This window comes from Felis catus, chromosome X (genome assembly GCF_018350175.1).
Source record: "Felis catus isolate Fca126 chromosome X, F.catus_Fca126_mat1.0, whole genome shotgun sequence".
Classification (NCBI taxonomy): domain Eukaryota; kingdom Metazoa; phylum Chordata; class Mammalia; order Carnivora; family Felidae; genus Felis; species Felis catus.
Window position 1 is genome coordinate 42,845,638 of NC_058386.1, and position 12,374 is coordinate 42,858,011.

At 50.9% G+C, this 12,374-nt stretch overlaps 1 protein-coding gene across 1 annotated transcript; it reads right to left on the reverse strand.

Annotated features, from left to right (window-relative positions):
- Nucleotides 1-290: 290 nt before the first annotated feature.
- On the reverse strand, nucleotides 291-12,374 carry SYP (synaptophysin). The gene is made up of 7 exons (XM_011291702.3): nucleotides 12,284-12,374; nucleotides 11,046-11,111; nucleotides 9,798-9,922; nucleotides 6,759-6,954; nucleotides 5,853-6,044; nucleotides 4,135-4,462; nucleotides 291-1,821 (listed from the first exon to the last, which is right to left on the reverse strand). Exons 1-6 carry the CDS (start codon nucleotides 12,317-12,319, stop codon nucleotides 4,139-4,141), a joined length of 939 nt encoding a protein of 312 aa, XP_011290004.1. The 5' UTR covers nucleotides 12,320-12,374; the 3' UTR covers nucleotides 291-1,821; nucleotides 4,135-4,138.

Sequence of the window (12,374 nt, forward strand, 5' to 3'; positions counted from 1 at the left end):
ACCAGAATTAGAACTGAACCATAGAAAGAGCATTCAGCTGGTTGCCAGTAGTGGGACACTGGGCAGGACTACTTAGAGTGTGACTTAAAGTGATCAACAGGAGAGGCTTCACAGAGGATGTGGCTTGGCATAACACTGCTGGAGGGACCTAAAATGATGGGTGACTTGAATGGCAGGTCCAGCAGGTCAGGGGCGGAGCTTCCTCTTTCTACCTCTCCCCCATCTGTCCTTCTCATCCCCCACCACTGCCCCCCCAAAAAGACACATTGAGAAATCAGAGCCAGGTGGACTAGGTGGTTGAGGAGTTTATTTAGGGGAGGAGAATTAATCCTATTTGTTCTTCCTTGGGGAGGTCTTCAAACAATACTGAAGGGCAAGGAAAAGGGTGGGTGTCTGGAGGAGAGGGGGAGGGACCACAGCCAGACAAAGTGGCAACACACAATCACAGGCACTACCGACGTCACAGACACAGCAGTGGGTGCAGGATAGGGACTCCAGACCGGGTCTCCAACCACCCCAGGATGGGTGGGGGTATGGAAGGAGGGAGGAGGCAAGGAAAGGGGAAGAAGGGTGGGCTGGCCCCACAGACATGTTGGCTCTGTCCTCTGATTACCTAGCTGTCCATCATGGGGGTGGGCAAGGGTGTGGAGGATGCTTCTCTCTGGGTCCCACCCCTTACCCTCCAAGCTATACCTCTTAGCTCCTCCCAGGCCAGTTCAGTCCCCAGCTTTGGCCAGGGATATTCCTGCCCCCCCCCCAACTGCCAAACTTTCCCACTCTAAAACATATTTTTTCACTGCTCCATTAGGGTGGGCTGCCCCTTCTGAAACCACCATGAACACCCACTCTAAGCCCTGCCCTGCCTAGAACCCAGACCATGACCTCACCTCAAGCTTAGCCCATTCCTGAATCCCACTTCTTCCCTTGCACAAGATCTATCCCCTTTAGAATCAAACTCATTCTCCTGAATGTTCCTAGTTACACCCCTTCCATAGACCGGTCCCAACACAAGACCTGCCCACTTTGGAGCCTTCCCCATTACCGGATTCAGGCCCCACCCCTCTAGAACCATGCCCTCAATGATCTTCCAAATGCAGTCTCCAGGTTCCAAGTCACACCCCTTACACAAAATCCTGTCCTACTCCAAACCCTGCCCACTCTTGGGGCCCAACCCCTGCCTCACTCAAGGCTCCACCCATTCTAGAACCATGCCCTCAGCCTCCTTCCAAGACCCACTCCAGAATGCCCTAGGGCATCCCTCTTCTGACTCCAGATCCAGTATGGCTGACTAGTCCTCTCCACCCCAGAGCTCCTCTCCAAGTCCACCTTGCATCTCAAGTCCACCAGTCTACCTTTATCCCCTCTCAGGTTTGAATTTCCCCTAATGGCCCCTGTCCAGGCATTGCTGGAGGAATCCAGGCCAAGTTGGGAGAAGGGAAGGGAGAGAGGGGAGAGAATCTGAAGTCACACCCACCCTCCCCACATAGCTGAGATCTGTTTTTTCCCTGTCCCCCTTTCAGAGTCCCCCAACCTCAGGGCACAGGGCCAGAGAACAGAGAGGGGCCAAGGGATACAAGGGAAGCAGTGAGGGTAGGAGAGGGGCCCACTCAAGGTCAGGCCCCTAATGCATGAGGGGTGTGGAGTGGGGGCAGGGCTCAGACAGATAAATAGATATTTATATATAATATATATATATATAAACAGCAAAGAGAGTTAGAGTCTCCTGGCTTGAGGGGCGGAGACCTGGGGTGTAGGGGTGGGAAGGGGGGCAGGGCTTCTGAGCTCTTGCCCACCCATGGGGTCCTCCCGGGCTGCACTGACCTGTGGAGACAAAAGACACAGAAAGGAGAGGGGGTCCAGACTTAGGTTGTACCCTTAGGGAGGGGGGCTGGGCTTCTATGCCTCCACCTTGGCTTTACTCTCTGTCTGCCATGCTTTTTCTTCCTTCTTCCTTCACTCATAGTCCCCTAGCTGCTCCTATTGGGAAGATATACCTTGCGCCCACTAGGTTAAGTATCAAAGACATTATGGTCACCCCTCCCCCAACCCCCAAAAGTCCATTTACAGGTAATGTTCTAGCCATTGGTGATCAACTGTATTGGGCAAAACAAAAATCCTTATCTTTGTGGTGCTTGCATTGTGGCAGAGGAGACAGACTTCAAACAATAACGAAAATGTATAAGTGAGTTGTAGGATGACATAAGGAGATAATAAGGGAAATGTAAAAACAAAAAGTAGACCAGGGTGAGGGGGATTAGGAGTACCAACAGGGGAAGAAATGTTGCTGTCATAAGTAGGGTAGTCAGAGAAGACTTCATTTAAGAAGTGATATTGGAATAAAGAATTAAGGAGGTGAAGGAATTTGCCATGCAGATAACTGGAATGAAGAGCATTTCAGGCAGGGGGAACACCCAGTGCAAAGTCCCTGGAGTGGAACCATGTCTAGTGTGTTTGAGGAACAGCAAGGAGGTCTGTGGGGCTCGAGTGGTATGAGCATGGGAGGAGGTGATGTCAGAGAGGTAGGTAATGGGGTCGTATAGGGCCTTGTGGACTAGGTTGGGAGGACATTAGTTTTGACTCTGGATGAGGTGTAAGTCATGGGAAGATTTTGAGCAGAGAAGCATAAAATGAGAGTAAAATATCTCATGTTGTTTCTATTATTTCTTCAATAAATGTTTCTTAACATTAGTAGGGCTCTGATATATGTACAGCATAAATAAGTCATGGTGACATCCCCTAGTTTAGTGGAAGAGATAGTCAATAAACATATGAACTAATAATCATGGACTGTGATAAAGAAAAGCACGGGATACTAAAAGAGATAAGAAAGGGGACTTGGGGTGCCTGGGTGGCTCAGTTGGTTAAGTGTCCGGCTTCGGCTCAGGTCATGATCTCCCGGTTTGTGAGTTTGAGCCCCTCATTGGGCTCTGTGCTGACAGCTCAGAGCCTGGAGCCTGCTTTGGATTCTGTGTCTCATTCTCTCTCTTCCCCTCCCCTACTTGTGCTCTGTCTCTCTCTGTCTCTCAAAAATAAATAAATGTAAAAAAACTTAGAAAGGGGACTAGTAAGCCGCTGGCCAGGTAAGGTTATCAGGGTATGTGGGTGCAAAACTCCAGGGGGAGAGCAAGTACCACGGTCCTGAAGTTGGATTGTGCCTGGAACAGAATTGGGGGTGGGGAGTGGTAGGAAGCAGGAGGTCAGAGAAGTGATGGGTAAGGCTTTGTGTAGACCCTGGTGAGGCCATTGGCTTTTAATGTGAGATGGGAGCCCAGGCAGAGCTTTGAGCACAGGAGGGCAGTGTCCTGATTTAGAATTTAACAGGATCCCTCCCAATGCTGTGAGTAGAACAGAATGGGAACGTGGGTGGAAAGCTATGAAGATGTCCAGGCTCGGAGAGGACAGTGAGAAGTGGAAGATTATGGATATATTTTGAAGGTAGAGTCAACAGGGTTTTTTTGATGAATTAGATGTGAGGTACCTAATAAACTCTTCCCTATCCTTTCCATACTGGCCAAGTGCAAGAAGCTACCTCCACCCACGTGTTGCCATCCCCCTGCCTCTTCTCCCCATTTCCTTCCCTCCTACGTGAGGAAATCACACTTCCCTTTTCAGGCCCAGCAAAAAGGCCCGCAAGCTTTCGCATTGCCTTCGCCGCCCCCTTTTCCTTCTGTGAAATTCCACACCACCTCCCTCACCACTAGGGTTGGGGAGAAGTGGCAGATCTGTCACTTCCTCTGGGATTGGTGGGCTTGTCTGACCTTCATGACCCAAGCCTGTTTACCGTCACCATCTACCTGCCTTATCCTAACATATTGGCTTATCAAGCAGTTCTAAGGCCCACCTTCTCTTCCCACCGTAGCTCCTACACTGTGCAAATCTCCCTGCCATTCCCTTCAGAGAGGCACTTCTACTTTTCTCCCATTGGTTCTTCATTCTGCCCATCTTCAAGCACCACTCTCTTGCTCTTCATTTATTGGCTAGTTTTTCGTCCTTAGCGTGTAGCTCCGCCTCTCTGTTGGCTCTTCCAACTCCCCTGCATCTACGAATCACTTATTCTTGACTCTTATTGGTTTACTGACCCGCCCGTCTCCTTTCCTATACCCTCTTTGGCCGCACCGCCCGCCAGTCACTCACCAGACTACATCTGATTGGAGAAGGAGGTGGGCGCACCCTGAGGGCCGTAGCCTTGCTGCCCGTAGTCTCCCTGTGGGTAGCCGCCGCCACCGCCGCCGGTGGGCTGCCCGTAGTCGGGCTGGTAGCCACCCTGGGGTCCGTAGGAGTCCTGGGGCCCGTACCCGCCGGGGCCCTGCCCGTAGCCCGCCTCGCCATAGGCGTCCCCGGGCGCTGGCTGCTTCTCAGGGGCGCCAGGGGGTGCGCGCATGAATGGGGCGGCCCAGCCTGTCTCCTTGAACACGAACCACAGGTTGCCGACCCAGAGCACCAGATTCAGGAAGCCGAATACCTGCGGGGAGACAAAGCCCTGCTGTCGCACCGCGCGTCCGTTGACTTGGCCCTGGGGAACATCGAGACTGCGCGTGTTGGGCCTCCCGAAGGGTGGTGGTTTCTAAAACTCGGACCCTGTAGAGTCCTGGGGCATGAACGTAAATGTGGAGAAAAGTCACCTGGGGTGCAGGGGCATGAGACGTGTTAGAATTCAGATTCTCGGGGATGTTGACATCACTGTTACATATATATATTTATACATGTATAAAATATGGTAAACAATATAAATTTGTAATATAGTAAAATGCTAAGTATAAATTTTTATTAAATATGTAGGTATACCACTAATAGATGCATATACACACATAGGTATGTATATGCAAATATATGTATATACACATACAACATATATAAATATGTACTTTTATATTAAAACACATATATAGAACTTAAATATATGTAATATAATTCAATTTTGGCGCAGGAAGTAATATCTCCTCCTTATAGTTGAAACTGGGGCCCAGCTCTAGAGGCTAAGATGCTCAAGGTCTCACACCCAGCAAGCAACAGAAAAAAGTTGGAATCTTAGCATCTGTAACACTTGTACACAACTTACCACATGCCAGACCCTTTTCTAAACACTTTGTTATTAGTTTGCTAAATACTCAACTTTGGAGCAGGACCTCGTACTAGTTTTCAATTTACATGCTCAGACTGAGGCTGAGATGCTGAGTAACTAGTTTTTTTTTTTTTAACGTTTATTTATTTTTGGGACAGAGAGAGACAGAGCTTGAACGGGGGAGGGGCAGAGAGAGAGGGAGACACAGAATCGGAAACAGGCTCCAGGCTCCGAGCCATCAGCCCAGAGCCCGACGCGGGGCTCGAACTCACGGACCGCGAGATCGTGACCTGGCTGAAGTCGGACGCTTAACCGACTGCGCCACCCAGACACCCCTGCTGAGTAACTAGTTTTGAGCTCACAGGTGGCAGAGCTGGGATTGAAACTCAGACAGTTTGACTCCGGCCAGTAGGGGGCGTCCAAGTGGGAAACATTTCAAGTTACTCTCATTCTGCATACTGTATAAGGACACTGAGGTCCCAAGGCCTTCTTGAGTCGTCAGAGATTCTACATGACTAGGCTGGGCCTGGGATCCAGATCTCCCTAACCTAATCGGTCAGAAGGTCTTATATTCCCCTCTTGGGGATTATTTGGGGTATCGCAGTGGTTAAAATTTCTATCTCATCCTTTAAGGCACTGTTGTTGGCATGCTTCCTCCAGGGAGCCCTCTTGGATCTCCTCTGAATTCTCCTCTCATACTCTCTCTCCACTACTCCCCATGCCAGACAGTGGGTTTCCCAGCCTCCTTCCCCAGCTGGCCCACCATCCCAGTAACCTTCCCAGGGCTTACCACTGAAGTGTTGAGGCCAGAGGTCACAGGGTCCCTCAGCTCCTTGCATGTATTCCCTGTCTGATGGCAGACAGACATCCCCTTGATAATGTTCTCTGGGTCAGTGGCCATCTTCACATCTGACAGCCCCTTGGCCCATGCTGATGAGCTAACCAGCCACATGAAGGCGAACACTGCCGTGGCCAGAAAGTCCTAGGACAGACAGAGGAGAGGCAGACAACGCTGTGAGTGGGCCGCTTCATGTCATGCTGTGGGGCCTCCTCAGATCACAGGCTTTCTTGGGGAGGGGGAGGTGTCCTTCAGAAAAGCCCTGTCTCTCCTCTACCTTTTGAGCTCTGAAGCCACCAATACTCACTTGAAGGTGAGCATTCCTAGCTTGGGCTTGTGTGTGTGTGTGTGTGACACAGAGGATGTGGGAGTGTAATTGTGATGTGTGGGTGTGGGCGTAGGGGGATTTTGTGGGATGGTTTCCGAATCTGTGGAAAGTAGTGTGTCTTCATGCTTTTGTCTGAATGTGGGAATCTGTGTCATTTTGTGTCTGGGGTGAGGGTGTATGAGTACAGCTGTGTAGGAATCAGTGTGTCTGGTGGCACAGTGACAGGCATGAATGTCACAGTGAACCTCTGTGCACCTTTCTTTGATCTAGACTGTGTGGTTGTGTGTGAGGTGGTGGGTTTCCAGGTGTAGGCCTGTCTTGGATTCTGTGTGGGCTATGAGTGTGTCCCTGTCATTCTATGATTTGGTTTCTTTTATGCTCACAGCCTCAGCAGCAGTAACATCTGTGGCTGTTATGGTGACTGCTTGCATGTGGGACTGTCTGGGTTTGGTGTGGCCTGTGAACATGGTGGTGTCCCTGAGCCTTCATGTCCCCCTGGCCCCTGCATTTGAGTGGCGGTGTGGGCTTACCATCATGGGTCCTTTGTTATTCTCTCGGTACTTGTTCTGCAGGAAGATGTAGGTGGCCAGAGCCCCCATGGAGTAGAGGAAGGCAAACACGGCCACTGTGACAAAGAATTCGGCTGATGAGGAGTAGTCTCCCACCAGGAAGACTTTGTCAGTGTCCCCTCGGCAGGTGGGTGCATCAAAGTACACTTGGTGCAGCCTGTGGAGAGATGGCAGGTGTGGCCCAGACCCTAAGAACACTCTCATTCCCCCTACCCAGCCATGGGTTCCCCAGATTCTGACAAGGTCCCAGGAAGGAAGAGGAGGAAGTAACCAGTCACAGAGCACCTACTGTATTCCAGTCACATTTTACTGATTACTCACAGCATCCTGGTGAAATGGGTCTTACTCATCCCCTCCTCCAACCCAGGCACTTTGACCTCTTAATTATTTGTAAAACATACCAGGCACCCTTCCACCCCAGGATCTTTGCACTGGAATGTCCTTCTCCTAGATATCTTCATGTATTACTCCCTTCATGTCCTTCAGGTTTTGCTCAACTGTCACCTCAGTGAGGACTTCCCTGCTCTCACTATTAAAATGAAATGGAGCCATTCCCTCCCAGTACGCCTTAGCCCCCTTCCTAGCTCCATTTTTCTCCATAGTAGGTGCTCAGTAAATGTGTATCAAATGAAATGTACAGAGGCTCAGAGAAGCGCATTAACTTGCCTAAAGTCACACAGCTGGAGAGAGAATGGTGCAGTTGGGATCTGAACCCTGTGTTTTTCCCTACATCGTGTTGACTCTTCTCCCTACCTCACTTCAGGTCCCCAAGAGAAGAGAAACATGCATAGCAGAGGAAAGCTCAGAGACTACAAAGCAGGAGACAGACAGAAAGACAGGAGGGTGGAAGAGATCCTGGAACAAACAGAATGTATGTGTGCGAGGTGGGGAGAGGCAGATTGGGAAGGTATCCTGGGACCTTTCCTGCGGTGTAATGGAGGAGGGGTCATAGGGAGAAAACGTGTTTAGGGAGAAGGTCTGAGGTATGGTTCCAGATCCTTGGTCTCAGACTGGGGGGCAGGATCCTGAGACTGAGCAAATGGTGCTAGGCTCCTTGTGTAGCAAAGGTTCTGAGTGAAGGGGCTTGCACTTATTGATCACCTACAAGGCACTTTAGATAATTGACTCATTTAATGACCCTCCTCCCCGCCCTCACTTCTCTAAAGCAGGCATTATTATACCCATTTTACAGATGAACAGAGGCTTAGCAAGGTTATGTTAAGTTGCCCAAGGTTGTATAATTGCTAAGTGACAGAGCTAAGAGTTGAATCTGGGTTGTGTTTCTGGGTTCCTAGTAGGCTGGGTTGGTAGAGGGGGGGGTGTCCTGAGGGGTTCTTGGGGGATTATAAGGGAAGTGGGGGTCGGTTAGGGGGACCAGGGCAAAGACTTTTTTTCCAGGAGACTTGTGGGTAAAAGGCATATCTTCAGGACTGGAGGTCCTAGGTGTGGGAGCAATCGGGGGGGGGGGGCACCAGTTTTTGTGGCCTTCTGGATTCCCAAAGGGCCTGCCCCCAGCAGTATCCCATGCTGCCAACTCCTCTTTCCCCAAACTCTCTTGCCTGGCTTCTGTGAACCAGTGGATTCCTGTTGCTCCCCTTTGCCCCTCGGGCTGCACCTCCCTGGTGCCTCTTTTTCTTTCAACCATTCCTCACAGCCTGTGCTGGGTTTCCTCTCTCCACTCTTCCCTCTCACCCTGGGTGATTCCCTGAGCCTACATTTATCCTTAGTGCTCAAAAAATGCCCAATTTCCAACTCAATCCCTGACCTCTTTCCTGAGTTCCTAATAAATAAATGTATTTATTTTCTTTATTTTAACAAACACTCATGGAGCAGGACACCTGGATGACTCAGTCAGTTGAGCGTCTGACTCTTGGTTTCTGTTCAGATCATGATCCCAGAGTTGTAGGATCCAGCTCCGTATTGCGCACTGTGCTTAGCATGGAGCCTGCTTAAGATTCTCTCTCCCTCTCCCTCTCTCTCTCTTTCTCTGTGCATATCCCCTGCTCACGCACACACACACTCTCTCTCTCTCAAATAAAAAAATAAAAATAAAAAACACTCATGGAGCACTTATTGTATTCCCGGCACTGTGCTAAGCACTTTCCAAGTATTAACTTACTTAATATTCATCATAACTTTGTAAGGTGGGTATTATTATCTGCTTTTGCAGACAAGGAAATTGAGACCCAAAGCAGTTATGTGATTTGTCTAAGTAGTAGAGGAGCCTCAAAAGTCTCTATTAAAGTTGTGTCTGTGGGTCTCTGTCTTCCCACCCACCCAGGAGGTAAGCAGCATCGCGAGGGCAGTGACTTTGCCTGCTTATGCTTGCCCTCATGTACCTAGCACCTGGTGCACACAACTCAGTAAATATCAGAATTGCTTAATTGGATTTAGTCATTTCCTATAGCTAATTAGCACCCACTCATCATTCTCTGTTATAAAACCCAGCACAAGGATTCCCTTCTTTGAATTTCTCCCAATCTGCAATCATCCCTTTCTAGCAATTTATTTGTTATAATTTGGCTCCATAAGTGTAGGAAGCTAGGTCTGTTTTTTCCCATTAGGTCCCCAGCACTTTGAGCAGAAACTGGCATGCAATAGGTTCTCAAAAATGTGTATGGAAAAAACGAATGGGAATTAAATAAGATTGGCTGACATTAATTGAGCACCTACTGCGTTAAGGCTATATATATATATATATATATATATATATATATATATATGATCTTGTTTATTACCGGTCTCCTGCCCCTCCCTATTCACTAGAACATAGCCAGAGGGCAACAGTCTAGGCCTGTCTGGCTCACCACACATCTAGATGTCCAGAGCAGTGCCAGGCACAAAGTAGGTGCTCAGTGCATGCACAGTGACCTTAGCCAGTGTGGTACCCTGAGGTGGGGGCTGAACAGGAGCCACTGGGGAGGTGGTGTTGGCCAGTCCCACCCCACCCCCACCCTCTCTCTCTCGGGATTCCAGGGGTGGGGTAGGGTGGGGGCGCACCTGAAGGGGTATTCGAAGTCAACCTCGATGCTGAGATCACTCTCGGACTTGTTGGCACACTCTACGCTCAGCCGGAGCTTCCCGGTGTAACTGCCGCATGTGGCAAAGGCGAAGATGGCAAAGACCTTGGGCAGCAGGGATGGAGATGGCCATGGTTATCCCGTGTACACGTGGGATAGGGATGCCCTCCTCTGGACAGATCAGGGCCCAGCACAAGCAGCACCAGATGGACCAGTCTCCATCCCCACCCCCACCCCTTAATCAGGGCTCATCGGCTCCAAGGACAAGCTGATTACAGGGGTGTGGCCATCTCTTCCGTCTTTTTCTCAATGTCTCTCTCAGTCTCTACCTCTCCGTGCCCTGACCCCCCCCTTCTGTTTCAGTCTATTTCTGTGTCTCTCTGTGTATTTCTGCCTGTCTCTTGTTCTCTATGTCTCTAGTTCTCTTAGTATCTGTCTGTTTCTCTTTCTCAGGTGTCTCTGTATCTCTGTTTCTCTCTCTGTCTCTGACTCTCTAGCATCAATGTGTGTCTTTTTATGTCTCTTTTTTCTCTATCTCTGTGTAAATGTATGTCTATCTCTATGTGTCTTTATGTCCTTGGTCTGTTTGTCTCTATCTTCCTGTTCCGTCTCTGACTTGGTCTCGGTATCATGCTCTCTCTGTCTCCCTTGTGGTATCTCTCTCTTTTCAGTTCCTCCTCTTCTCTTTCCTCTGAGTATCTCTTTTTCTCTGTTTCTATCTCTCCCCCATTCCATTTTTCTGCCACTTTCCCTGTGTCTATTTCTCTTTGCATCTCTGTCTCCCTTTTCTTTGTCTCTTTCTGTTTGTCTCCACTTTCTCTCATCTCTGTATCTTTTTTTTTTCTTGGTATTTCCACCTCTGTCTCCATCATTTCCTGCCTCTCATTCTCTTTCACTGTCCCTGGATTTCTCTGGCTTTGCATCTTTTCCGCAGCAACCAGCTTCAGGCTCCACCTCCCCTGCCCCTCTCTCACCTCAGGGGAGGAGGTAGGACATCACATTCTTCCACTTTACAACGGGGGTACCCCTTGGTCTTACATGACGTCACATCACAGCCCATTGATTCTCTAGCCCCAACCCCTTGGGACTTCACCCTGGAGGCCAATTCTTTTGTCCTCTTCCACCCCCCACCTACTCATCCATTCTGTGCTCACCACCCCTACTCCACCCTTGCTCTTCCAGACCCCATCACCTCCTTCTTTCTCCTCATGGCCCAGTCCACACTCACCCATTGCAGCACCTTCACGAAGCCAAGGGGCTCCTTGACCACCCGGAACTGACCCCCGGCCACCAGCTGAGGAGAGAAACGGTGGGGAGGGGGTGGGGTTGTTGGGCATGGAGAGGGAGGTGAGGGGCAAGGCCACCAGGCAATGACCCTTGGGGATAGGGCATGTGACCTCCAGGAGGGAGTGATGTTCGGAGAGGGAGTGAGAAGGAGAAAGTGACACTTAAGGGAAGGTTTGAGCACAGGGTCTCTGAGAGAAGACCCCTGGGGTTCAGGACTGGTGGGGGGGGGGTTAGGGGAGATAGTGAGATAGGTTGCAGAGGGTTTTCAGGGTGAGGAAGATGGGGATGGGGTCAGGACTAACTGGGGAAGGGGAAAAGGTCTGAAACGGTAAAGGTGAGTCAGATGGCGAAGAGGATCAGGTGGAGAGAGTGAGGAAGGAGTTGGGGTTCATTATGGTGGGGGATGGGGTCTTGGATGGTGAAGGTGAGTCATAACAGGGAGGGAATCAGGTTGGCTAGGGTGGGGGAGGGGTCTGCAGTGGTAAAGGTGAGTCAGGTGGTGGTTGGGGGGTCTGAAGTGATGAGGATGGGGAGGGGTTGGTACTGGTTAGAGAGGGGGTGAGGTTCTGAGGTGGTGAAGAAGAGTGAGATGGCAGAGAGGGTCCCGGCTGATTAAGGTGGGGGAGGGCTGGGACATGGCTTCACTGGATATGTGCTGGGGGAGGGGAGAGTAGGAGCTTTGGAGAGGCAAAATTGGATCGTCCCCCTTGGTCTGTTCTGGGGGAAAGGGTGGTCATTCACTGGGGTACCTTCTCTGGGAGGGGCAGGTGTCAGCTCCCCCCCCCAACCCCCGCCCCAACGCCTTCTGTCGCTCTATTTCCTAGCTCATCTACAGCAACCCCCATCTTCTTCCACTCCTCCTCCCCTCGCCCCCCTCCGCCCCTACCCTAGCCCCAAGACCCCTCTTCCTCTCCTCTCCTCACGGTTGCCAATAAGGAACCCAGCTTCTGGCGGACCCCGCTGCGGCAGAGAGGACGGCCCTCGCTGCGGCAAAGGGCTCACTCCTTTTCTCCACCTCCCCTTTCCTCCCTCGCCTGCCGCAGACCCCAGCCCCAGCTCCGGGACCGGGTGTCTGCTGCCAGGACCCTGGCCACCACCTCTCAGAGTCGCCTGATCCGCTGCATCCGGACGGGGAAGCCGGACAGCGGCGGGCTCTGTCCTCGGTGCTGGAACGCGTACCTGATTCACCACGTCCATGTCTGCCAGCAGCAGCATCAGCAATGCGGGGGGCGGGAGGCGCCTGCTAACAAGGGCGGGCGCGGGGCGCGGC

Excerpts from the sequence above, each read along its gene's own strand:
- SYP (XM_011291702.3), bottom strand. The coding sequence starts at position 12,319 with ATGCTGCTGCTGGCAGACATGGACGTGGTGAATCAG. Across the intron at positions 9,923-11,045 it reads TCGTGAAGGTGCTGCAATGG|GTCTTTGCCATCTTCGCCTT; the intron begins GTGAGTGTGGAC and ends CTGCTGCCCAAG. Across the intron at positions 6,955-9,797 it reads GACTTCGAATACCCCTTCAG|GCTGCACCAAGTGTACTTTG; the intron begins GTGCGCCCCCAC and ends ATCTCTCCACAG.